This window comes from Phasianus colchicus, chromosome 9 (genome assembly GCF_987193195.1).
Source record: "Phasianus colchicus chromosome 9, bPhaCol1.hap1.1, whole genome shotgun sequence".
In the NCBI taxonomy this organism is placed as follows: Eukaryota; Metazoa; Chordata; class Aves; order Galliformes; family Phasianidae; genus Phasianus; species Phasianus colchicus.
The window spans coordinates 10,872,024-10,899,757 of NC_143444.1; the positions used below are offsets into that span (position 1 = coordinate 10,872,024).

General features: G+C 34.4%; 1 protein-coding gene across 3 annotated transcripts in view; it reads right to left on the bottom strand.

The window, feature by feature from the left end:
- Nucleotides 1-27,734, bottom strand: part of KCNT2 (potassium sodium-activated channel subfamily T member 2) — a 117,656-nt gene that overhangs the window by 3,895 nt on the left and 86,027 nt on the right. The window contains exons 17-27 of one of the 3 annotated variants that reach the window (XM_031595796.2): nt 27,274-27,423; nt 25,995-26,224; nt 24,947-25,163; nt 23,567-23,672; nt 23,140-23,312; nt 17,766-17,900; nt 13,448-13,559; nt 6,268-6,369; nt 4,899-4,982; nt 2,832-2,960; nt 935-1,235 (exon numbers count right to left, since the gene is read on the bottom strand). In XM_031595796.2, the coding sequence (XP_031451656.2) occupies nt 935-1,235; nt 2,832-2,960; nt 4,899-4,982; nt 6,268-6,369; nt 13,448-13,559; nt 17,766-17,900; nt 23,140-23,312; nt 23,567-23,672; nt 24,947-25,163; nt 25,995-26,224; nt 27,274-27,423 (1,739 nt within the window). Of the gene's footprint in view, nt 1-934; nt 1,236-2,831; nt 2,961-4,898; nt 4,983-6,267; nt 6,370-13,447; nt 13,560-17,765; nt 17,901-23,139; nt 23,313-23,566; nt 23,673-24,946; nt 25,164-25,994; nt 26,225-27,273; nt 27,424-27,734 lie in introns of those variants that run through there. The other 2 variants (XM_090146133.1, XM_090146134.1) reach the window with 2 other exon arrangements.

Sequence of the window (27,734 nt, forward strand, 5' to 3'; positions counted from 1 at the left end):
AATTTTACTTCAACCAATGTGTTATGTGGCTTACGTTAGTAAGTGGGAAGTAGCCAAGGCTAAATGCAGGGTATGAAATTCTCATCCATTTCCAAATTTAGTTGATATGAAGTATTGTGGGTCGGAATGTGAAAGATACAGAAAACACAATTGGTATTTCTTTGTGTTTCTTTCATTTTTTTTAGAAAGTTTTGCTGAGTTAAGTTTCAGCTCAACTGTAGCCATCACTAACAATCTTTTGTGTAGTTTACTTTGAATACTTTTCCTAGGGTGTCACAGTGAGACTAATAGGTCTAAAATGAATAAACATTTTGTACTTTCCTTCTTTTTAAGTGAAAATTAAAATAATGTGGAAGAGAATAGCCCAGTTCTAGTTTCAGTGCAATTCCTAAATCTTGGTAATGAACTGTGTTTGCAGTGTGTTCTGCGGGTTAAAATGACTGTTTTCTAGTATGTGTAACTTTCCTCTGTGCCTGTATCACATATTTTGCACCATCGTAAGTACTTCTGTCTAGAGAATAATTAGATTCTGAATCCAGGTGCAATTACAAAGCTCAAGTGATCTTTTACAGTGCAGTTTAATTCTGTATAGTAAAACCAATTTTAATAAGTACTACAGTATTAAGTATTTTAGCAAGTTATACAAATGCATTCACCAGTATGTTAGCACCATCATGCCCCTGAGAAAGGTTTGCGTGACCAAACAAGTGTTATGCCTCAATTGGATTAAGTGAATTCACAGTTAATTGAATTTAGAATAGGAGGTCTCAGAGGTTATGTTATCAGCATAAAGAAAGCTGAAGATGGAAAATTGGCTTTAGGATTATTCCCATACATGAAGATTTGTAAGCAACTGTGGTCATTTCAGTTCATGGCATCCATTAAAATGAAGCTTTTTTCCATTATGCTAGTATTTTTATTAAGTACTGCGTACCATATCCTGCTGGAGAAAGGCCCAGATGTTTCATTCTGTTTTTCACAAGTTCAGCAAGTTCCTGTCTTTCTGACCTCCTGTAAAGGTTCATTCGCTGCTGGTTTATCCTCTCAGCTGTTTTACCGGAGTGTCTTGGTACTCTTCGGCTCAGCCGTCGAGCCCACTGCATGCTTTTTCGTCGTAACAAGGGGTGGTCGGACTGATCACTAGATGTTGAGTTACGATGATTACTACGGTAATTAACCTGTTCCCTGGTGTCTTTAGTGTCTTCCCATTCTTCTACGCTGATAGAGATTTGAGACTTGAAAGTGATAAGAGAATAAGGGCATTAAAAAATAGAAGTGGAGTAAAATGTTTTCAGTAGTGCAGTTGAACATCCTATTTTTAGAAATTCAAGTTACATAACTTGAGACTTTCCACTTTCTAAACTACTGTTTAGATATATATTGCAAATATATAGAGGAAGTAATTCAACATGTATTGCACTGCTCTGAGTGTTCTCTTAAGATGAAAGGCAAAAGTTGCCTGTTACCAATGTGAATCAGGGTGCGTTTTCCAAATAAGGTAATCTGAAGTTTCTACCTTCAGGTACAGCTATGCTGCTTTTTCACCACGACAGTTAAGGAAAAAAGCAAGTTTAAAAGCATCAAAATCTGGTCTTCAACTCTTTTCTTCATGTCACGTAATAACTCAAGTAGATGGACTACATATGTAGTTGTAATATTAAAAAAGAAAATAAGAAATATAAGGAAAAACACTTAAAAACTTTTCAAGTTGTTTTAACTTCAGCATAAGATTTAGCTAATACTTTCAGCTATCTTTTTGAAATTATTGATAATGGGTTGTTACTGTGATATTTAAAACATGTCTTCTACTGTCACTGAAGTAGTAAACAATCCCTGGTATTAGTAAGGTCTTATTACCCAATTATTACCCAGTGTCTGATGAGGGATCTCAGTTTTTTTAGCTTGGAGAAGAAAAGGCTTCAGGGAGACCTCTTGAAGGCCTTCCAGTACTTGAAGGGAGCTTATAAGCAAGAGATACAGACTTCTTACGGGGAAAATAGTGATAAGACAAGGGGGAAATGGTTTTAAATTAAAAGAGGGGAGATTGTGATTAGATTTTATGATGAAATTCTTTACTCAGAGGATGGTGAGAAGTTGTGGATGCACCATCACTGGAGATGTTCAAGTCCAGATTGGCTAGAGCCCTGGGCATCCTCATCCAGTGAGTGGCATCCCTGCCCACAGCAGGGGGTTGAAACTGTGTAAGACTTAAGGGTCCTTCCATCTCAAGCCTTTATTATGATTCTGTGACTGATTTTGATGTGTTAAGTATTGGCAGTTTATTGCAGTTTTCTTGTCTTTTTTTTTTAAGCATAAAATAAAGATGACTTGAAAATGGTGATTGCTTACTTAATAGAATTCCTAAGAACAGAATGAGTTAGTAATATGCTCAAAGTGATTGGTGAATAAAGCAAATTTATCTGAAATGCTGCTGAGTTTCTAAATTTCTTTTCCTATTAGAATAAAATCTGAAAGCAATATTGTGTTGACTTTATCAGTGTTGAAAATAATCTTAGAGGCTTCCCACACTGGTCATACAGATTATTGACAATGCCGTTAGTTGCCACTACATGCAAGGCCAGACTAGAGCTAACTCTCAGAGCCTGTCCTACCTGTGCTTGAGCTATTCCTTCAGTCAGCCACTTCTTTGTAGATGAGCAAAGGAATGAAAATCTGTATGTAGACAGGGCCGTGTGTTAATCTGACTGTATATGCATCAGCAGATGGTGACCTTCAGTAGGTTGGAATTAAGTGCATTTGCAGACATGGCATCCCCAATATTCTTTAAATAAGAGGTAACCAAATCCCGAGAGTATAGTAAACTGACATACTTCAGACGTTGTAAGCTTTTGGGATTCTGTCCTGTAGACTCCAATTGGAATGTCTCCTGTAGAAGAACAAAGTTTCTGATATAGTCTGGCATATGTCCTAATCCATAAATCCTCTTCTGTGATTTTCATCTGAACAAATAATAATAGGAAGAAAACTTAAACTTGTGAGGGTTTACCTCTTGTTCATCATACTACTCTTGAAATTTTTTTTGAACTAAGTGCTAGCTGATAATGATCATATTGTAGCATTGTACCTTTCATCCACAATAAACCTGAAATTTCTAGAGTTTGTAGACACTGTTCCCTTGCTCTCTGTTCGGGAGACACTGCAGTGCAAATGTTCAGTCTAATGGAATAACCTGTCTTTATTTTGAAGTTACTCAAAAATTTCCTTCATACAATGTTCATATATCTGAGTAAAATGTAAAAGAATGAACTAAGTATTACCAGTAGGAAGAGCCTGGTGACAGACTGAAGAACAAGCATATATTTTGAATGCGTCCAGATAACTGTACTTTATGCTGCATTTGGAGTATTTGGGAGAAGGGAAGAAGGCAATAACATAAACATAACCGTGTAACAATGAATTCTTAAATTAATTTCAAATAACGGCTTACACAAGCTTTATTTCAAGATACAGAAGTGTCTTGTCAGAGATGCAGCTAACTGGCATTTACTGTAACTAAGTTAATGATTGACCTACCAACTCTGCAGTGGTTTTCTTTAAAACAAACTTTTTCAAGTAACATTAATTAGAGCAATTAGAGCAAACTTCATTTTTGAAAGCAGCAACCTATAATGCTTTATACTTCACTACAAAACAACTGGCAAATGGCTCAACTTTGACTTGTATCTTTGCTGCTATGGTTGATGGGTATGAAGGAAAAGAAAGTTGAACAGAGTAACCCACTTAAATTATTTTTAACTATGCAGGAGGATATTGACTTTGAACTTCACTGAAATACACCAAATGACTTCAGTTTAGGTATGTGTATAGATGCTTATTTATGTAAAATTCAATTTTGTCCTTCATTACCTATGATGGAAACAGTTGTAAAATAGCATTAGGAATAAGTACTAGTCAGGATGTACTATACAGGAAGAGTTTCTTGTTTTTGATAAATATAGGTTGTTCTAAAAGTAATACCTCCTAGTTATTTCCATGGAAACTAAAATAGATATAAAGAGCACAATAACATTATTTGATAGAGTAAATTCTCAGCTACAAGACACGATTTTTCAATACAATCACAGCTATTAGCTATGCGTTTTCAGCAATGATGAACAAGAGCCTATCTGCTGTGCTCATAAAAATCAGCGTGGCTGTCCAGAATGTGGTTTCTTATTCATATTGCTGTCACCTCTGCTGAAATGAACCATTCACTGTGTTGACATCCAGTGTGATCTCTGTAGATGTTCAGCAAGCCTAAATGAAATGCAGTAGGTGGCATATTTTTCACATGAAGGAATTCAGTGGCACACCTTTGCTTTAAATGCACTTCCATGTCAGATGTCATTTTGTCAGACTGCCACTCTGTTGCCATCTGTTGTGTGGTAACAAAATGTAATGGAATATTGGTGGGAAGGTTCAACTCCTGCTGCCATACCACCAGTTTCTGCCTCTGACACCATGAGCAAAATAAATAGGAGATGTTACTTTTGGAGCAGCCCTTGTGTTTGGTTAGTAAAATTGGTTACTGAACTGCCATATACATCTACTAAAACAATAACAAAAAACAAACTTGCACTTTTCTTGCATTTTCCTGTATTTCCTGTGTTTCTTTATGCTTCAGAGTATGTACTGTGGTTTTTTTGGGGTGGGGTGGATTGGTTTATTTGTCGGTTATTTGTTCTTTTTTTTTTTTTTAAGTAACTTAAACTATGCATGTTTTCTACCTAATTTCCTGTATTTCTTTGTCCCCCTGCTGAAAAAGGAAACAGATGGTCTTTCTTGGTATTCAACAAAAACGAAACTCTTCTACAAAGAAAGTAGAGGTGTTTTGCAGACCATATGGAACATTCTCTGTTGCTTTGTAATAATAGTAAATATACTTTTTTAAAACTTACTGAACAAAGAAACCCAGATCCTGGTGTTGTATCAAGTCCCAGGAGAAGTCTTGTGATAGAGATCATATAATCTTTCACAAATGACTGCAAGATTTTTAACAGAAGACACAGAAAGACAAAAAAAAAAAAAAGCTTCAATGGATAGATGAGCAGATAACCATATGCACCATATGTGAATTCCAACAGAAACTGTACATCTGTGTTTAGAGTCAATATCTTTTAAGTATCTTTATCATTGTAGAAATAGTTATTTCTTTATGCATGCTGAATCTATTGATTTAAAAAAAATAAAAAAATAAAAAAATTCTGCATATGTATGTCCATAGAGGAGTCAAAGGCATGATGAGGTAGCTTGAAAACTAAGATGTTTATCAATAGAAGTAACTTGTTAGCATTTATTTGTTGTGAAATTTTAATGACTATCTTCTGTGCATATGAAATGCTGTCATACATTAGGTGGAGATGCAGTATAGTAGGTAATACTAAGGTGTGGCTGCTTTTATTTTAATTCAAACTGGAGTCATTTCTCTTTGCTGGTCCAGCTTATGATTAAGGTAAAATCTGCATTATCTCAGATCAGGCTTGTTGCTTTAACAAAAGTATTTCAGTAGAATGATAGAAATTAGAGAGGACTAGCCAAACTAAATGTAGGAATGCATGCTAAGGAGACCAGGAATGGACATTAGATAAGCTAAAACAGCAAATGTTTCATCTCCTTATCAACTGGACTGCTGAAATCAGAAAGCTATCTGAGCTCTACTAACTGCGGTAGATCTGTTCATTGCCACCTCTTGGATGTAGAAGGGCAGCATTCAAAGCAGGCTGTCTTTTCTTAGAACACAACTTGAACTAGCTCTTTGGCTTTAAAGTGTGATGACTGCTCATCTGGAGGTCTAGTTGACAAGAGTAGGAGGACAAGACAGAGTGATGTAATAAAAGCTTCTATCAGCAAGTGAAGGTGGCTGATAAATTATTCATACAAATATTTGTATTGATTTTTGTGATTAGAGGCACTGTTTTGTTGGAATTGGCAATGAATATTTATGTTTTTTTTTTCCAGTATTAACAATCTCTATAATCTGTATTTTATACAGTTTGTATCAAAACTATCCATTTTTTTCTGTGGAGCTTCACAGTGTTATAACATTTAAAACAGAATTTGTTCAAAGACAGTTTTAGGTTGGTGACTCCAAGTAGTACTGTCTGATAGAATGTGCTCTATGGTCTATTGCCTTTGATTGCTCCTGGCATAGCACCTACGTTAATGGGTTAATGTAGAAAAATAGAGTAATCCAACAATTAAGTAGAAAAAGTGGGTGGTAACACGGCATGCCTGTGTTAAATGAAGACACATAGTTATTCACAGTACCTGGTACAGCAGTGTGTCCAACATACTGATGCTGAAAACCCTGCCAGCGGCGAAGGGCAGTCGAAACATAAATGCTAAATTAGATCCCTTCTCCCGTTCTTTCTGTATGGAAATTAAAAATAATGAAAAAAAAATTACTGCTTTTGAAGGGATTATAATACCAATTTGATGCTACTTTGAAAGAGACCAAAAGTATCAAAATGGCTTTGTTCTGAATATAGTTTCCACGAATATGTAGCGTGTGTTCAATACTTAAAGTTTTTCAGGTTGAAAACTTGTGAAATGCATATGTTGCTTTGATCATTATATCTATAATTTGACATTCTACCAAATCATCTTAAACAAATATTGAAGTATTTCAACTGTTTTTAAAGCAAAGCTCTTTTTATTCCTCATCCAAACTTCTTGGTGTTGACAGTGGACTCTCATTCAAGTTCAGAAAGTCTATTAGCAACGTGAATTATGAACAGAGGAAACAGATCAGACAGACCCGGGCAGACATTTTTTGCTTTGATACTTCTGAGGAAGAGATGCTAAAGAATAAGTAATTGTTCATTTTTCTTATCACAACTCATACATAAGGAAGTCACAGCAATGTGCTTCCTATTCCTTCAGTAATAAGTGAGTAAACTACAGGTTGGAAGTAATTTTTCCTATTTTAAGGAGAGATGATGTATCAAGCTTTCAGTTTGGAGAATCATAAAGAGCGTGTTCTCCAAGTACAGAGAAGTCATGTTTTAGAATGGAGGGACACATCCATCGCATACATACACCAATCTGTGCTTGGGGCTAGCAGTCTCAGAGGCAGCTTTGTAGGGTGGAATATGGGGGTCCTGGTGGTCTCGGATTGAACATGGGTTGACAATGAGCCCTTGCTGCAAAGGCAGCTAACAGAATCCTGGGCGTTAGGTGGAGTGTTGCCAGTAGGTCAAGAGAGGTGATATCTTCCCCTCTTCTCAGCACCAGTGAGGCCAAGTGTGGAATATAGTGCATAGTTCTGGGCTCCCCAGTACAAGCAGGACACGAATGTTCTGGAGAGTCAAGTTAAGTTTGACTAAGATGATCAAGGTATTGGAGCATAAGGAAAGGACTCAGACAAAACAGTCCCAAGAAAAAGTATGGGGAAGTGTGGGTGGGTTGGTTGATGATGATTTCAGGTGTACAAATATTTGAAGGGAGGATGAAAAGATGGTAGAGCTAGGTTCTTTTCAGTGGCGCCCAGTACGAGGACAAGAAGAAATGGGCATAAACTGAAATGCAAATGATTCTTTCTGAGCATATGGAAACATTTCATTGTTTTGGGTGAGAAAGTAGCAAAACAGGTTGTAGAGTCCTTCCTTGGAGATCAGCAAAAACTGTCTGAATGTCCTGGGCAACCTACTCCAGGTGACCCTGTTTGAGCAAGGGCCACTTGCAAGAAAACTTCCAGAAGTTGCTTTTGAATCCAACCATGCTCTGATTCTGTGAGATGCAAAGTATAAGTCTGTTCTAGCTAGTCCATCATCCAAATGTGCTTAGGTTTGACTGCAGCATGCTGTAACCTCTGTCATTGTTGGTTTCACCTGTTGATTCTTACTGTTTTATATGAGCAGAGTTTAAAAGGATGTCAAAGAATAGTAACTCTTGCTATCATTAATCCACTCTTTGTAAAATGTCACCTCTGTAAAGGGGGCCTCAAAATTTTAGAAAAGTATCTCAGCACTTGTTGGTTTTTATTATTATCATTTAATCTAAGTATTCTCTATTCTCTATATTCTGAACGAATGCTGTTTGGCTCGTTTTAGAATACACCATTTTTAGGGCAAAAATGGTCTGGAACAAACATCTTCAAACTCAAGTGCAGACTACAGTGATGTCATTACAGTAGAAAGTTGTGTATTCTACTTCTGCTCAGCATTATAAAACTAATGCAACTCATTAAGTCATATCTCATTCCTAACCAGATTGACACAGATACTTCTAACTTGTCTTGTCAAGAGACCACATCTCTCACTAGCAGTTCTTGCTCCTCAAAGAGGAACTCAAAATCTTAAAATTCAAAGAGGCACCAATGACTGAAATTCTGACAAGCACTTGTTAATTCATGTGCATATTCATACCAGATGCTACCTGAATGATAGAAACTGGCCTCCAGAGATCTGGCTGAGTTGAGATTACTGATTTGCTGCAGGTACTTCTACAGCTGGTGACCAAAGCCTGGTGACCGAAGCCTGCTGCATAGTGCAATTCAACAATTTCTGGGCTCCCACTGTGACCCACGTGAGCTGCTCGGCTAACTTTTAAAATGTTAGCTATGTTCTGGCTGACTGGCTAAATAAGCTTTCCACAAACCAGCAGGTTATTCCCTAATTTGAAGGCAGGTCAAGACTACAGTTACAGGCCCATTGTTATTGCAGATATGTTTGTCCACCACATTTTCTAGTTATCACTGTGCAAAGAATTGTAGTTAATGTGTTCAACTTCTCTTGCTTTCGCAAGAATCTATTTCCATATTATTCAGCTTAGGTTTATTTATCATACATTTCAATTAAAATAACTTATGTCCAGCCTGCTATTGCAGTTGTCTAGAGTCTATGTACAGCTTGCTTCTCAGGTAAGCATACTAAAGCTAAATGGAAAAATTATCTCGTACTCCTTTATTCTATACAGTCACACTCCTCTGTACTTTTATGTCACCAGGTCATAAGAAGAAAATATACCTGTACAGGTCTCCCTTGTATATGAAGTATAATTGACACAGCAATTACAGTATAAGCCCATTGGCAAAATTGTCCTGTCCACAGGAGATATTTAGAGGTGTTTGTGCAGAGAGTATATTTTTTTCATGAGTAACCTCCTTTAAAAAAAAAGAAAAATCCAACAAAATAATTTGTTCTTTAAATTAAAAACTCTTTAAAGTGTGCTAGAATCTTAAGTATCATTGCAGTTAGAATACTTTTGTATTGTAAGGGAAAGATCTTTTTTTTTTTCTTTTGGCACTACAATATCAGGTTGAGTTGCATTAAATTTCTGGAACAATGTAATCACTAAGAGCATGGCAGAAATGCCAGTTTAACTGAGGGAAATCAATAGCTTAAATGAAGAACCAGAGAAGCATGTGTCCAGGTACTTAAGTTTTTGGTTTTTTTTCAGAATGTAATTTCAAAAGCATCTGGAAACTTGCTTCTCTTGTTGAATCAATAGGAAAAAAAAATACTATATACTTCATTATCCTTAATAAGTTCAGTGTGTTTAGACTTAGAGTTTAAATCTGCCTTTCATGGTTCAGTTTCATTGCTAAGATTTATACTGCTTCTGTGGAACATTAGATCAAATAGAAGTATTGAACTGAAATCTCAACACAAGCAAGGGAAAGAGGACTATTGTCTTGCACAGAGGAGAAAAAAAAAAAAAGCTTGATTTTGTTGAAGTTGTTTTTATGCTAGTTATTTTTTGTCTCTATATTTTTATTCTTTATCTGTGACTCAATTTTTCTTTACCATGAGAAATGCATGCATGCAGACAGTGCACACATGTTCTGGTTGAAATAGGAAAGAATGTTTTTAACAAGTGTATTATAGATAAAATTGAAGAAAGCATCATCTTAATTGTACAAAGAGCACTTAGAAAAGCATGCTATTGGGCTCTCTGTGGCTTATAAGACCGTATGTATTTATTTTGTAGCTCTACATCATACATTTGAATGCTTTTCGTTTATTGCAAAGTAGAAGATAGGAGTTGAAGAAAAGTTATTGTGAATGAAAGCTTGTGTGTTGTACAACAAATACTTCAATATTAAGACTATATGAATTTCATAGCATACATTACATTAAATTCTTTGAATCGTGCCACAAAATATTTTACAGGCAACTGTGACAATCATATGAAAAAATCGTATGAATGAGGTGTAGTGTTTATCATTCCATTTTTTGGGGAGAATTTGCTGAGGATTCTGGTTTGGTGACATGAAGGGGTGGATTAGGGCAAAGGCCATATTTTGAGAAATACTTTTGCTTTGTGTCCAAAGACAAATAGATCATTTGGTTTATTTTAAAGCAAGAGCCTGTACATTTATTTTTCCCCTTTATATTAAGTTTCTTATATTGCCTCCTTTCTTTTATTACAGACTTGTTCTTCCTTTTTTCTGGCTTAAAATAGATTTGTGAGAAATGCAATTTTTACTCAGGCATCTGGTGTTGATGTTTTTTTCTTTATTACCTGCATACTCATTGGTGTTCCAGAGAATATGGCAGATATAGAAGCCAGAAATATGTCAGAACGCCTGAGATGTTTTTTTTCCCATGTGTGATGCCCAGCAGCTCCTTCTCTGACACTTTTTTGGAACTCATAAGAAAGGAGATACTCAAAGAAAAAGCATAGATCATTTCTAGGAACATAAATAAAAGACCATGGTGCATGTACAGTTCAATGGAATGCACGCATATAGATAATCTTTTAAGATAGTTATTAATAGATTATTTACTTCATCCTCAATCTTTGTTTTATGGTTGTGGTTTGGTCCAAGTCAGGAAGTTCAGAATTATCACTCTTTTCTGAGTAGTAACAAATGTACACTTCTGATTTTGATAGTTCTTAGCATGTGCTATGTTTCCTCTGCATTGCTATTTCATTTGTAGTTTATTTTTTGGAGGGTTGCATTTTGTTAGAACACTAGAGAATATCTATCTGGCTCAAGTTTGTATTGCAATTTTGCCTTTTTACTATTTATAAATAAAAATACAGTCTAAATCATTAATACGGTAATGCCAATTACAAAGCACTATCTACAAGATAACCTGAAGCCCTGCTTTGGCCACTTCATCAGTGATTGAAAGAGGTGTACAGCCCATCTTGATTTAATATATTCTCCTATATAATATAGACAGCAATATGGAACTGCCATGGAAGGCTGTAAATGTTTTGTACAAGCATTGCAAAGGCACTGTACAGAATGTACGTAACGCGACCCACACGTGTTATGGGGTCATCCAAAAACATCAGTGTGATGATGTGATAAAGTTCAGTGGCTTGCTACAGAGAACAGTCAAGTACATTGTTAGTTCTTATAAATACTAGTTGTTGCCCATATGAGATACAGCTGATTGAAATATAGTCACAGAAACCTGTTTTTAGTCCCTTTCTAGATATAAGTGATTTGGGATTATTATCACTCCACCTCTGCAGTACTTTATGGTTTCTTAGACTATTTTCCTAATTGCTTCTGCTCTGGCTTTTTAGCAAGAACAGATTCATTTTTTATTGTTGATCTGAAACTGCTATCTACAGATCTCAATTTAGCAGCAAAATGTGCATCCTTATTATTTATGCTTTTATTGTTTAACGTTACTTCAGATCCGCTTCAAATCAGAACCATACTAAAAAGAAATGAAGACAGCATGTTTTATCCTTAACTGAAGTTGAAAAAAGCAAACTGTCTTTGTGCATGTCACGCCAAATAGGCAGCTATCCCAGACAGATTTTTGCTCACCTAATGTGTATATTCTTATGCTGGTGGACAGTATAAAATCAGAGTATTGTATGATGAAATATACACAGGGTTGCAAATACTTTAAAAGATTGTTTAAAGTTTAGAGTTTTTATCCTTCCATTGAAACCTGTGGTATTTAATCATCCAGGGCATTCTAAGCTCTTTAAGGAAGGGGTAATGGTTACCTCATATTTTTTCTTTATCTAAGGCAAATGGAGAACAAATTTTTGAACTGTAGATACCACATACTGGAAAAGAAGCTACTGCTATCCTTGCTCCCCCTAGTCATTAAGTTTTACATATTGAGGAAGTATATTTAAAATAAATAATATGTGCAGCAGATAATAGTGCACCCAGGACATAAGCTAGGTTAGAACACACTATTGAAGGTCTTTCAGCTGTTGGCACTTGATGCCCTATATCAACTAGCAGTGCATGATTCCAGCCAGTTCCAGCTTAATTCTTTCTGCAGTTAGCACTGAGGGGAGAGGAGTGCTAAAATGTAAGAATCGTGGGTGCAAACTTTTATGGGTACAGGGAGTGAGGTAATACAAATGAAAATATGTCTCCTAATGCAAGCTGTTCCTCTCTCCATAACAGTTTCTGTCTAGCTTTTTCATGATTCTCAATTTTGTGCAAATCAAAACACCGCCTAAATAAGATTTAAGCTATCCTTCTGTTTTAGGCTAAAAGACCAAAAAAAAAATCACAAAATATCACCTACATATTTGCATCTTTTGGTCAACATGTACGCATAATAGTCAATAGAGTTGATTGTGATAAAACTTCTTATCATCCTGTCTCATCTAAATAAGCTGAATTTAAAAAGAGTTCCATTCTTGTATAAGATGGCCTGTGAAGATAAACTTGTGTGAAAAGGTGGTTTTCCATTGCATAATACATTACATGAACACTTGTCAACACTATGTCAGCATTACACAGTAAATAGTGAAAATACTTGAAAGTTCAAATTTACATCCAGATTCTAGGGAACTCACCGTGCAGCTAGGAAATGGGAGTTACTTCTGCATAATAAAAATGACTTCAAACTGAACTCAGAATTTTCTAAGGTAACTAAGACATATGACATGAAGAAATTGGGAGTATACCTAGATTACTAGCAAGTGGGGGGCAGGGGACGGAGAGCGACTGGAGTGAAAAAGTCTATTTTGAAAACCAGTGTCAGGATAGTATTTGTCTTAATTCATGAAGTGTCTCACAGGCCTGTGAGATCGTGAAAACAATGGTGAAAGTTTTCTAGGCTGCAGAGGTAGGTCAGTCAGGTCACCATCTCTGAAAAAGAGGTTTGTTCTGGAATTGACCAAGTTAAGCAGATAGCCAAAGTTACTATTTAGCAATAGTATCTTGGATGAGTATGGGATCACATGTTCCTAAGCAAGTTAAACTCGGCTTACCTCCTTATGGTCTCTCTGTTTGATAACTTGAAAATGCCAAACATACATGAGCCTATATGGGTTTGTCAATATTTAAGCAGTGTTACTATCCTTACCATCAGCAGGACTTCCTATGAAAGAGAACTGGTGCTCTCAAACTGTCATGATAATATAAGTACCAGATAAATGAAAGTGCTAACAGGATGCAACAGTTCTACATCAAATTGGTGTACAAACTGCATTATTCTAGAACACGTGTATGTATTAAGTGTTTAGTATATTAAACTGTTTACTACATTTTAGAGATCTCCTTACTTACCTTTTCCAATTTGGATAAAGCAAGAGAATAGCAGTCTTTGGCTCTGAATTGCATGAATCTCATATTGGCAGGGTGAGTTAGTTCTGTGATAATGCTTAGGCTTGAGAACAACCTGTATTTTAAAAGAATGTTGCAGTTTTAAGCTCTAATTAGAACAGTTCACAAATGTAAGGCTCTACATAACACTGTGACTTGTGCTCATGTCCATGTTTTTAATTAAGCACCTGAAAACTTGTCTTTTTGGCAGCATAAAAAGCTTATATAATAGACGCTGATATAAGGCTCTAAATTTGACATATTATACCAATAATGCAAGGCAGTCATCAATCATTTTATGTGCTCTTCTTGGAACCTGACCTTAGTGAGGTAATGTCAAATGGATTGCACGGTGCATTTTTTCAACTCTTTAGTCCTTGCCCTCAGTTTTGTAGGGATGAACTTCACTGAAATAATAATTCATGTACAGTCTAAATGTGGCAAAATGTATTTCAAGAACTACCTAGCTGTATGTGTGTTAATGGCATCTTACTGCTTTTTCTATGTTTGTTGAGAGAGAGAGAGATTATTAAATCATACTATTATAGAAATGTTGGACATTGTTATGTTAGCAGTTCTGTTCCAGTGAATAACCAAATACTGTGATCATATAAGAAAAAATGGAGTTAGTAAACTAGCTGAGAATATGAATGACATCACTTAATGACATTTTGTGTGCACTGTAGCTTGAAAAGTGCTGTGTATGCTCAGGATTTTCTGTGGCAGTTTAGCTAGTGCAGTAGTTATATAAAGGCTATTACATTCTACTAAAGATGAAGCACTTAGAGAATAGAGTCTCCATACATAGGTTAAATACATGGTAAATACGCACTTGAGTTGCAACTATGGTATGACTTCATTTATTTCTTTTTTAATGTATGATACAAATGAAAGTCTTGAAAATACTCTGTACATTTGAACTTCTATCCCTTAACTAAACTAAGGAAAAAGTCCAGAGGAAGAACATATTTCCTATTTAAATTCTGTTATTTTCTGTGTTAACTGTGTATCATGTAGCGTATAATTACTGAAGTTTCTGCTGGCTGGAAATTTTTCTGGTATTATTGTGTTAATGGACCAGCATTCAGGTTTGAAAAATAACAGTATAATATTTAGAACTAAAAGCAAATTAAACAACTAATCTAATGGTAAAATGCACATGATCTGAAGAACATTTGCAAGTTACTAGATTTCTGCTACAGATGGATTTAGTTAATCACCAAGTTATAAAAGAAGATTACAAAAGATGCTACAAACGTGCTATTAGTAAAAATTCATAGCTCTTATTTAAGAGTGCCCTCTAGCGGAAATAGGGGCGAAAAAACATTAGAGATTCTCAAAGCAAGATTTCCTCTTAACCCTACCTTAAGGCACTGCCTGCAAGCTTTCAACAGGACAGTCCTATTCTTTACAGAGATTTCTTTTTTCTTCTTCATTCTGTTTTCAGGCTTTTTTTTGTTTTGGTTTTGGTTTTTTGTTGTTGTTGTTTTTTCTTTTATTTAACAAAAATTTTTTAAAAACTGGCTTGGGAAGAGGAAACCTTAATCAGCCTGATGGAAGACATGCTGTTGTTGAACTGATATTTGGAAATTGGACAAGTGAGAGATGGATATGAGCCAAGAGGAATAAAGTATGAAAAATATGTAATGGCATCATAAGACCTTATTTGGTTCATTTATAAATTGATGCTGACTGCTAAGTGTCATGTGAATTACTAACTTATTAGGTATACTGTATATTATACATGTATATTCTATATACAGGTATACTGTTATTAACAAATTTCTTGCAGTTTTTGAAACTTAGCCACCAAAATGTTAGATAATAAGAGCTTAAAACAGGACTTCCCAAACATCAAAATTTAAATCCATTAATTAATATCAAGTAAGAATAAATATAAACACTTCTAGTACAGATTTTCTGCTTAAGGAAGCCTGTTTTACTGAGGTGGTAGTCAATGATTAGCTTCATATTTTACACTGAGAAAGATCTCTAGGACATAGCCAAAAACTAGTAATTGCTCCGTGTACTTTTAATCTATGCTGATTTGTTCTTTTCCATCCAAAGGATTAAAAATTTCCTTTTTAACTTGATGCAACTGTTTGAGTTGCACCTCTTCACTCCTTTTAACGATAAATCTGGTAATTTAGTGTTGTCAGAATTTTAATTGATATGAAACAACTTCTATCCTTAAAGGTGCTAATAACTCTATCATGTTATAAACAAAACAATACATCCATCTCCAAAACAAAGCTGGATGGGGATAAACTCTTCTGACTAAACAAGATAAGTAATTTATGTAAATCAGGGGATAATGCTAAAATGGGCTTATTAGAGTTGACAACTTAGGCCAAACAGCATTACAATGCACTCGCATCATCTCTTCGGGACTGCCTGCAATCCATAATGAGATCAGCTGATGTGAGTCAATGAGATTTAGATAAACTTATATTTTCTGAATAGCTCTATTTCTTATGACTCAGTTGGAATCTTTTTCATTCGTTTAAATATGTTTGAGAACAGCATATATTAGCAAAATTCCAGTGATGTAAAATCCTTATGTAATACTATAGTTTTTGTTCATTGCCTTTGTGTTCCACCATGTCCGTCATCTTCTCCATTAGTTTCTTACAGACATTACTAGATAACAAAAAAAAAAACTTTAAAGATCTTATAGTTATGTTCATATGATGAATGTAATTTATTCTGCAGAACAGATGAATGTCGCTACTTTACAGTGCTTTCAAAAACTTAGTTATTCCTGCAACTTAGTTATCCCTGCGACTTGGATGTCATGTAAAAATACAGTGAATACATTGTGTTTGAGGAGAAGTAAATTCAGGAAAAGAGGTAAAATAGAACAGTTGACAAGGTTTTCTGAAAACAGTGTTAATTCTTAAAACATGTTATTTATTTTTATTTATTTTGAATTTGTAAAAAGGACTGTGCAGTCTTAGAATTATACTGAGCAGTTGTATGTTTCATATATGAGTTACAGCTCATCTAGTTGTAGCCATTGTGCAGGAAAACAATGGTTTTACTAGTTGGATATCTATTTTATATAATGTAATTCTGTGATTTTATTTTTTTAGTTTTGGACTAGGTAGAACACAACTATGGGAAAAATCAACTCCTACTTAACAAATTTTATTTACTATCCATTCTATTTTCAGTTTTATATTTGGGGAAAAAATTATTTCTGGAAATCTTAGTGATGCATATCAGAGCCTCAGTGAGATATCCTAGCACAATGTGGTTATTATTATACTTGAATGTTCCATGAATTAAGTTTAATTATAATTTCTAAATTTGATATGTGATTGAGATGCATCTGTGTTAAAATCAAATGCAAATTCAAAATCTCAAAGTTGAAATAGACGGAACTAAAGCTTCTTATGTAGCATAGATTTTGCTTCTTTGGAGCGCATGCAGTGATGCTAGCACTACTCAACTGCACAGTTGGGAAAAAAAAAAATCTGTTGAAATACTTTAGATTTCACATGCTTATTTTTCTTGACCAAACCTTACTAAAATAAACTACAGTAGGTCTTGGACTTAAGCACTAGATCAGGGAAGCATTTCTTAGCTGTCCTTTTAGTGTATATATCTGCTTTTTTTGTGGGTTTTTTTCAAAGAAACTTTTTTCACTGTTTAATGTATCATTTGGTACTTGTTGAATTGAGATACTTACGTGAAGTGTAGCTTTAATCAGGAGATGTTCTCAAATGATCAGGAGGTCTCTGAACTCTTTGTCACAGCACTGCTTTCTTAGTCGCTTTCCTAGACTTATAATTTTTCACTCTGAATTCAGACATTCCTTCCTGACTCTGAATATTGCTATTGTCACAGGTAATGCAGCACACATGTGCCTGAAAATCTGATTTTTGTTGAAAAATCAATATTCAGAATTTATACACAATTAACTTCATACCAATGCATAAGCAGCTGCTTTAGAAGGATCTGGTTTTTGAATCATCTTTAGCAGCACAAGGACAGCTGCACTAAGGAAAATGTGGGGTTTTTTGTCCTGTTTTCAAGAGTAGCATTTGTTCCTTTCCTATAAACCTGAAAATTAAATATTATCCTCCAGCTTGGGGATGACTTTGTCTGAGATTTCAAGAGAGTTATGCCAAGAAACAGAGTTTATGGTTAAGGCTTTTTGCCATATGAAAAGAAAGGGGAAACAAAAATAAAAACCACACCCTCGTCTGAATACAGAATGCATTATTAGGTACTTCATGATTAATGAACATGTAAAAAGAGACTGCAAAAAATCTCTTACCTGAAGAGTGTTTGAACATTTACAATAGTCTTAGCATCTGCCATGTAGTCTTCCTCAGCACTCATTGTACTTTCTTTGTCCACCACCACCATATTAGCTGCAAAGGTGACCCCACATCTTAATAAGTCATCTAGGCTTTTGTGAAGAGAAAGAGGGAGAAAGAAACCAACAAGTCACTTAAACCTGAAATGCTTAAAAGATTAGTGATGGTTGGTACTGATAAATCACGTTGAGTTGCTGGTTCCCTGCAACTCCATGTACATATTTATAACTTCTAGTACAGTCTGTGTCAAAAATATGAATTGAGAGAATAGAATATGAATTGTTTTCCTTGAAGTCATAGAGAATACACTTCAGCAGGTTGTTACAGTCAGTCTCCTCTTCCTAAAACTGTAGAATTATTTGAGAAATTAAAATGAGCCTTTAACTGTTACATGGAAAGACTGTATGTCCTTACATGTTTCATCAACTTGCTTCATTACAGTTATTTTTGGCAATAAATGGATCTAAAATGATTGCTCTTTATCACATTTCTGTTTCAGTTTCAAGTTGTTAATAAGGGTTGAAAGGGAACATCTGAAAAGCTCCTCTTTTATCTATCGGAGTGTTGTTACAATGCTTTTAGGAGCAGCTGTACCTCAGTAGAACATTTCACCCACTGGACAATATCTTCTCTGAAGTTTGACCACAGAAAACCACCTCTGACAACTAAATTACAGTTGCCAGTATGCCTTATGTTTATTTCCAAAATGAAGCACCAAAATGAAGTTTTGGTTGGTTGTTTCAGTGGCAAAAGTTACTTTTAAAACAATTCTGGAAATGTTTCAGAAAGTTTTTTTTTGGTTGGTTGGTTTTTGTTTTTGTTTCTGTAATAAAGTTGCTGGGAACCAAACAACTCTTCAGTGAAAATGAGAAGAAAGGGTATTTCATGGTTTCCAGGGAAATTGAAAAGCTACATTTTTTGCATCATTCTGTTTACTTCCAAGGAAGAAAAGCTATTTTGTCATTAGAATTGCTTCTCCTTGGCAGTTGATCTAATCTAATATTGTCTTAACTACACTGATTCAATTACTATTGTTCTCAGTGATCTTCTAAGGCTCCTAAGTTTTACATATTCTATTATAAATCTGTTTTGAAATTCTAGAATAAGGAAAAGGATACACATTATTGGTGTGTATTTATTTTACATTTTATATGTGTTCTTCCAAAACAAATACATGATATAATTTTTCAAACTGCACTTTAACTGGTGGTTGACTATTAAAAGAAAAATTATATGATCTACATTAAGAATGTCAGTGCACATGTGGAAAACTGACCTTTCTCTGAGTAATTTAATTACTGCTATTTCAGTCTCTTAATTGATTAAAATAGCAGCATATTCTAAAATGCAACTATATTTTCTGCATTTCAATGATGAAAAAACTATTCATTTTTTTAGTTGTACTACTACTTTGAGTTACTTTTAAAGATGTGGGGAATTAGAATCCTAATGAGTATTTTTATAATTCCATTATCAATATTTCTTAATATTTAACGGATTCCTGCACTACTGGGATCTGGTCAGTTACACATCACACATTGTTTATGTCTGTAGATGTTTCTGCTAACTTGGTAAATTTTGATGAAGTTCATTCAAGCTATGGATTTCTGTAAAGATGTTTTTCTGCAGGCTGCTTGCTTCTAACAAAAACGAGTGGTATGTCTGGGTAATCTTTTTTGTGTTTTTCTCTTCACCTTGGTGACACTGCATGCCAAGTGACCATAGGACAAATGTATTAGATATTTAAAAGGTAGCAGATGGCATTCTTAAATGCACTGGAAATGAATTGCAGAGACGTTAAGGAAGGAAATTTGTATATTTTATATTGTAGCATTAGCTAAACATGATTGATTTCTGTTGATTGTATATGATTTTAAAACATTTAGGAAAACACAGGGTAAATATAAAATCTCGTTACTGATGAAAATAGATGAAATAGTGAAAAAATAAACTACATAATCTGACTGAATTTTAAAGTGACTGCATTGTCAGATTTGATGCATAAATTCATGATAATACTGCAAACGAGAATTTTGTGTAGTAATGTCTTTGATAGACTGTACTCAGTTTTATGCATTCATTTCTTAAAAATAAAAATAAACAAGATACACCTCAGAACAAATGAAAAAGAAACGTTAGGGAAGCATTTAGTGATTTCTTTTTGGAAGTAAAACCAGTAATTTTTATTAGAATTTAATCTTCTTCTTCCAAGTTAATTAAAAATGGTCTTTAAGTTATTAATTTTTTTATATACTGTGAGTCAGTTAAATTAGTCTGCTTCTATGAATTTTCTGTAACTTCTATAGGATTAAGACCTTAAAAAAAAAAAATAGTAGCTATTAACAACCCAAGACACATTTTTGCTTTAGAAAAACACATCTAGTAAGTGAAAAACATGTCTATAGATCCACTGCAGATCTCACGGTGGCCAAGATATTGCCAAGACAAATCTGCAGCTCTATCGCTATTATTAGCAGTTTTAAAGCCCCTGTTAAAACAGGATGAAAATTTTAAAATGTTGAATATTTAAAATTTTCATTGAAAAAATAGATTCTGCTACTTCTGGGCAGGAAATAAATAATTTGGTGTCTGTGTGGAGAATGAGTATTATGGCCTTGCAGCCCCACCTCAAAAGCCACGTAGTGAAGCAAACTATTTTCTACTTTGATTTGACACTCGAGGCACATGAGCTTACTAAAATGCTAATGAGTCATTGCTCCTATCTCCCCTTTGTTGTTTCTGCCTGATTTTTACATTGAATGTATGTTGCTAAGCTTAGATATGCAAATATATGCCAGCAGAATTTCTGAAGACAAATATAGGAGTAGGCGAATGTTTTACGTAGGGGAAAATTAAGACTGTTGGACACATTTAAACTCATTAGTTTTAGTGTTGTTTGCATTCTATAGCTATTTTACATAACCCTAGTCTGTAAATGATAAAGGATGTCACTAGAATCAGTGCTATTACCTGGCAATTTCTAGAGATGTACTAATAAAATAAATGTTAATGGTTGTGTTTTGAAGATACTGAACTGTGTTCCCTGTCATACTTTTTACTAACGATATCCTTTAGAAGTCAGAAATTTGAAATCTCAAACTATAGCACACAGACACACAAACCATGCATGCAGATAGATCATCTTCAAATATAACGCACACATAGACATGCAATGACAATACACAAAACAAGCCACTGACCACTACAATGTCAAGTTTTCTAACAGTTACTTCACCTACTTGTCGATAGAGCCCACCATGTAGTAAACCATTGGAAACCAACAGATTGCATCCAGAAAATGCATATCTGGCCTAAGCAGCAGATGGGATTACAAAATGAAACACAATATCACAACAGCAGCATCTCTTCTAAAATACTTCAAAAAAAAAAAAAAACCAGATAGTTTGGATGGTGGTTTGTTAACTTCAAAAACAACTTGGAAGTATTATCTCTTTATACAGGTAATAGGATTGCAAAAAACTGTGAATTAACAGTGCTGTAATCATAAAGAATGATCAGAATGATCACATGCTTATTAATAAATGCACCTCTAAAATCAGAAAATTTATGGCACAGTACAATTCCAAATATAAAAATGAATGATTGATTTCAAAGACACGCTGCCAAGTTGTGCGCCAGTGCATGAATTAAGGATACTTAAAATAAGCAGTGAAAACTTAATAAAAATGTGAAGTAGAACCTTTGAGTTTTAGCTAATAACTCTAGTTTAAGTTAATGAGAAAAATTTTGAAGAAAAATACTATTTAAAAAAAATGTTTTTTTTGTTTCTTTATTCATAAATTTTACTGGATTTCTTGCATACTGAGAAACAACTGAAATCTCAAAAAATGCCACATATAGGTAACAGAATAGGCATACTGTAATAGTGAGTTGATAAAAAGAAAACAGGATTATAACAAAAAGGCATAGGCAGGTCCATCAAAGGTGGTGGATTCCTGAGTCCAGTGAAAGAAATTGCAAAATGCCAATTGACTTGAATGGCACCAAGAGCTCAGCCTAATGCATGTATGGAAAGCATGCTGGCTTTTCAGGTGGGACTCTGCAACCCACTGAATGCTGGGAGGAGCCACTGCAAATGCAGTGTAGAAGGTACAGAAATAAGGGTTCTAATTTAATTATTAGCCAAAACTTTTTGCCATTAAAAAGGAATTTTTAATGTGAAGATGTAAAGTTATAGCACTGAAGTGTGTTAGCTCAGGTACTGTTGTGGAAAAGATAGCAAGCGCTAGAGGGCACTGTATGTTCACATCACAGCTTAAGCATCAGTTTGTAACTTTAAAAAACAGAAATCTTTGAAGAACAATTCAAGCTTTCACCAAATCATGTAATTCATTTTATGCCATGACATATATACACTTAAAACCTTTGCTTTGCAAGCACAAGTGTATACAGCTTCATTAAAAAGCTGTTTGAGGCTAAAGTAGAACACTTCATTGCAGATCTTTGCATAAAAAATTGCTTGTAATAAACCAGAGCATGTATATGCAAATCAATGTGTCACTTCAGTATCTGTACAGTACATCTTCTGATGTAATTTCTTTAAGACATAGTTCAACCTCATATTCCTTATCTGGCTAACCTCCATTTCTGTGTCTTCCAAACTGTGGTTCTAAGTAAGTAAGCAGCACCAAAGAGCTGCAGTTACAAGTAAGTTCTTCAACACCCCCCCCCCCCCCCCCAACAATAAATCATTTAAGTTCAGATTATTAATGCAGTACTCTTGTCAGAAGGTTTCTTTCTTAAATTTTAAAAAGCTAATGCAAAAAAAGGCTAATAATTTTAGCAATCTCTGCACAGATATGGTATTAACAACAATATTATGGGTTCATGTTATTGCAGAGAAAGGGAATTAGAAGGTGGATCCTACTGGCCTTCTTAGAGTCTAAAATTATTACAAATATTACAAAGTTAAGGCCATTAAGTGACTTGTAAAAGCAGTGTTTGAAGTGTAGTTTCATAGCTACAAAAATGTTACACAAATTGACTTTTCTACAGTGCTTACAAAGTTAATTTTAGCGACTATTCATATTACTTTAAATGTTTTAATATTTCATTGAAACATCACCTGTGAAGAATAAGGACATTAGAATGTAATACAGCCATTTACAGTCAGGAGAAAGTCAGTTTTGTGTATAACAATATAGGTTCTGTATTTTTTCACTTTTTGCAAAGATGTACGTGCCATAATGTTTTTGATTTTAAGTTGGCCATCTGAAGAGTGATCACCTATCAAAGTAATGATAAAACGATTTTAAAATGTATCACAAAGGAAAAAAAAAAAATACAGAAATATATTTAAAATCTACATACGGGTTATCCAGGAGTAATACAATGGGATTGAGTTCTTTTTTCGGTCTGTAATAAGCTCTAAGTGGAACAATAAAATTATATAAGCCATTTCCAGCAGTTTCTGCTGCAACAATAATCAATTTATTTTTGAATCCATAGGCTTTGGCATCTTCGTAGTAGTTATGCTGGCACCCCTAAAATTAAAACAAGAAACAAGTTCAGTGGATGTGAATAAAGAGGATTAGTGGAATGGAAGGGTTTACCATTAGAAATAGAAAATTGTATCAGCCGACCTGAAACAGACCTGATTAGATAGATACAAATACTTGGAGATGAAAAAGGATGAGAAACTTAGTCTGTGATAAAGCTCATAACTAAGCAAAAAAATGTTCAGATGCAGTAGACAAATGTGAATGAAGTTTTATCCAATACCAGAAACTCCCTTTACCTTATCTAGTCTTAGACAACAGAAGGGTACTTTTTCATGCAGAAGATGACAAAATGTGGGAGAACTTCCAATGTAAGGAGAGTAAGGAGGATAGCCTTTGGCATACCTAGTAGAATAGAAAAAAAACATTTATAGCCAGTGAAACACATTTCATTATAAAGCTGTTATATGGGATGCTTATACTATGCCTAAGTTAAACAAGTATTTGTGGACTAAGAGTCAAGTATATGAAATGAACGAAGGTATGTAATTTAAATCTTTGATCCATTCTATAAAATGTATTGACAGCTGTCATATTTTTGGGAAATAAAGGAATTCTGTTTGGCTTTTTTTTTTTTTTCTACAAGCATCTTTGGAAATGGGCTGATATATTGTAGTGTACAGGCTTGGTGTTTTAAACACACTGGAATATAAGGAAAGTTGGAAAACTAGAAAACATGGTGGGACAGCTTCTCTTCCTTCCCCATTTATTATTCATGAACAGTATGAACGAGTGAGGTCTTACCTTCTTTTACCAAAAATGAAACTTCTAATTGGCCTTCTTTTTTAATAAAAGACTACATGATAGTGAGGAAGACTGTCACTTGCAATGGGAGGTGCACGTACGTGATCAGCCATCAGGGAAGACTGAGAAAATAGGAGGCCTTTTATATTCTGTTGTTTCAGTTTGCAGACTGAAGATGACTTATTCTATTATTTTTTTTCGTTGGATTTTTATGATCTTCCCTGGGGCTTCTCATACTTAGTGAAGTTGGAGATGTGAAACTGCTAGGTAAGCCATTGGCTTAATTGAGTATTTCAGTTTTAATATCCTCTTCAGTAATCCCAATAAACATAATTGCTTATCTTATTTTAATGGCGGTTACCGGATTTGCTTTTTTGTGAGCAATGCAGCGTTACTTTCACTAATGTGCTAACAAACAGTTTAAATTAGATGTAATAATATGATCTCATATCACATTTTGGATTGTTCTTATGTTTTGAACTCAGGTACCTACTGTTAGTGTTCAACGTGCCTGTTAAATTACCTGATTGTCAGGGGAGGACAGAGGTATTTATTTGTTTGCAGCTTACTTTAGTCCTAGTAACTATGAACTGTAGGAAAAATGGTCATGAATGTCACTTGATGTGTATGCCATAAACTGCTATACACAGATTTGTGTTACAGAGTGTAGAAAATCTCCCATAGATGGAGGATCTGTTTTTCTTCTTTCAAAGTAGGTATAACAGTATTGTGCTACCAGACAACAGCATTTCTTAAAAAGAAATACTTCCTTTGTGTGTCTTACTTGCTACAACTTCTTGGATTGATCTGCATGTCCCAAAACTATCCATGCTTGTTTCAAATAACATTACTTAGTTTACATTAAATATACGTACTCTAAGCCTGCAGAGACTTCATCATCGGATGGAGTGGTTTCATCTTCTGACTGGTCACTTAGTAGGTCGCATGCCTGAAGCGAGGATGAGTCTGCAACCTCCAGAACAGGTGCTATACTGGGCCGTCTGCCCTCTTTGCCTCCCTCGGAAGGAAGAGCTAGTGTAGGTCCGCTGGACGTTCGGCATCCTGTGTCTTGTAAATCGATAGCCACAGTTCCTGAAGTAGTGTTGAAATTGTTTTACAATGTGATTGTCACAACATTTAAATGAGATTCCCGTATTTAGTAGGGATTTTCAGACCTCATGGACAAAGACTAAAAAGAATACTGCATCCATTAGCTGTGTTTATCACATTAAAGTATAACAAATATTTACTCTTGAGGAAGCCTTCTCCTGTACATCTGCATCATCCCTAACCATGAATATATATGCCAAGTATAATTCACTCATATTGATACGCATCACCAGTAGATTTCATATTTCATTCATGCACATCATTTAGTAATAATTATAAATTGGACCCTACGTGTAACAAACTCACTAGTTATTTTCACGTTTCTAAAACCTACATTAGAAGATGGTACCTGAGTTCTTGATACTTTTTAATTTACTTTTTTAATTTTCTGGTTTTTTTAACTTAAATTTCATGTTATTATTTCCTGAAATTAGAGAGAAAATGTAATGGTTGGAGAAGATTCTTTGTTGTAATAAAACCAACTAGTAACTTGGCATGGAAGAGAAATTAAATCTTGATGGTCATTACCATGACACATTACCATCATGTGTTTGCAAGCCATACACTTCCTTAAAAAAAAAAAAAAAAAAAAAAAAGATTTCTGATGTCTCTATGACGTATTTATTCTATACACATGCACGTGTATACAGTTAAGGGAAAAATACCCTTTTTAGGAAAAGAAGAGGGGAAATGTTTAATATACTTTCTTTCTGCACTCTATTTTAATTTCTTAATTATAGGAATACATTTTTAAAAGCTTGAAATGCACTGTTTATTGAACATGTTGTGAGACATGTTTTTCTATTAACTTACCCATGCTGGCTATTATACTGTGTACAGGCAACCTAGAAGCTCCATGATAAGATAATTTTGATTCATGTCTTTTTCTGTGTTTTTCTTGCTTCTTGAAAGCAGAATTCTCTTCTTTGGTGATATTTATATAAAAGCATATATCTGTAGAACTCATGATATACCGAGGACCTGGATTCAGCAAAATGTTTTTGTTATCTTCCTTTCTAACACCAATCAGACAGACTCCAAACCTTAATTAGAAAAGGAGAGGCATGGTTCATTTTTTATAGTTCTGTATATACTAGAATTTCCACTGTCAAAAATGAGCCTTCTGTATATTTTATACTGTACAAATAGAATGTTTCCAGAATTTTGAATGTCAAATGTTTGAAAAAATGTTATCTCCTAAGTGGACCATCAAGCAGTTTTTTTTTTTAAACTGATGAATCCATAGGTATCTGATTCCAATGTGTTTCTTTATCTCCAGAGATTCTACTAAAGATGTCTCAGTTAATTTTTCTATCAGATCATTAATCCCTTCTGAGAAATTATTAATAGGGAAATGGATACTTTCTATGAAAAATGTATTCATCATGTTAAATTGTTTCATGTCCTGGAAACTACTTTAAGAATTTTTAGCCATTCACTTCTAGAAATCTATTTGATTAGTGAGCAAAAATAAGGAATTAAAACTAAAATAATCTTTTGGTCACTCATTAAGTATGAAAATAAGATCAATGTTCAAAGCTTGAGTCTGTAAGTTCCATTCACACAGCAGTACTGAATAAAAGATGCATGATCTGGGACATAAAGAAGATGTATTAACGTTCTTAAAATTGAACCTAAGTGGGGAAAAAAATATTTTGAACAATCACTGGGGTACAGCAAGAATCATCTTAAAATTGAATGCTTTGCATAAACTGAACGTGCTGGATTTCCAGCTGGCTCCTGAATCAAACCACCAAAAACAAAAAAAATGTGAAAAGGATTTGTGTTCTGGTATAATCTGTGTCTAAGGTATGATTCCTTATGGTTGTCAAGCTTATCCTATGTATCTTTTATATTCTGTTCTCTCAGATTGAGCTGCCTATAAAGAACCAATATAAGCCTTTACACGACTAACTGTAACTTAAAGAAGTTATAACTGAATGAAATATATTTCCTAACATACAACTGAATATATTGATGGTCAGATGTTTTAATCCAGAAACAGAGTAATGCCTGATATTGCACTTTTGAATGCAGAGCTACATTTGAGGCAAAATTTTAAAATCAATCTTTTATAGGAAAATAAACATACTTTTTATGTGCATGGAAAGAAGCATATGTGAAGCTTTTCCCCTCATACTCAGCAAAAAAAGTACTTTCTTCCAGGTTAATGTGAAACACTTCATTACCAGAGCATCTGCCATACATTTTCTGCCACTGTTCTGATGATTGCTGACTCTCTCTGAAACATGTACAGATAAAGAGAATAATTTAAAACTTAATGTACCATTCTTAGTAATCAGTGCATTATCACTTAGCAGTAGAAATTATAAACATCTTTTGGAAAGGTCTGATGGGCTAATCTGAAAGAAGTATCTGAGATCAAAGCTTGGTAATACTGTAAATAAGACGATTATTTTTATGAAATAGAGAGCATTTTCTGCTAAGTAATAGTCAGATTATGTACTTCAATACCAGGAGAAACATGGTGGAATTAGGTTAAATTCGCACCATAAGAAGTAGATTCACTGCAATTGAAAGATGACGGGTGAA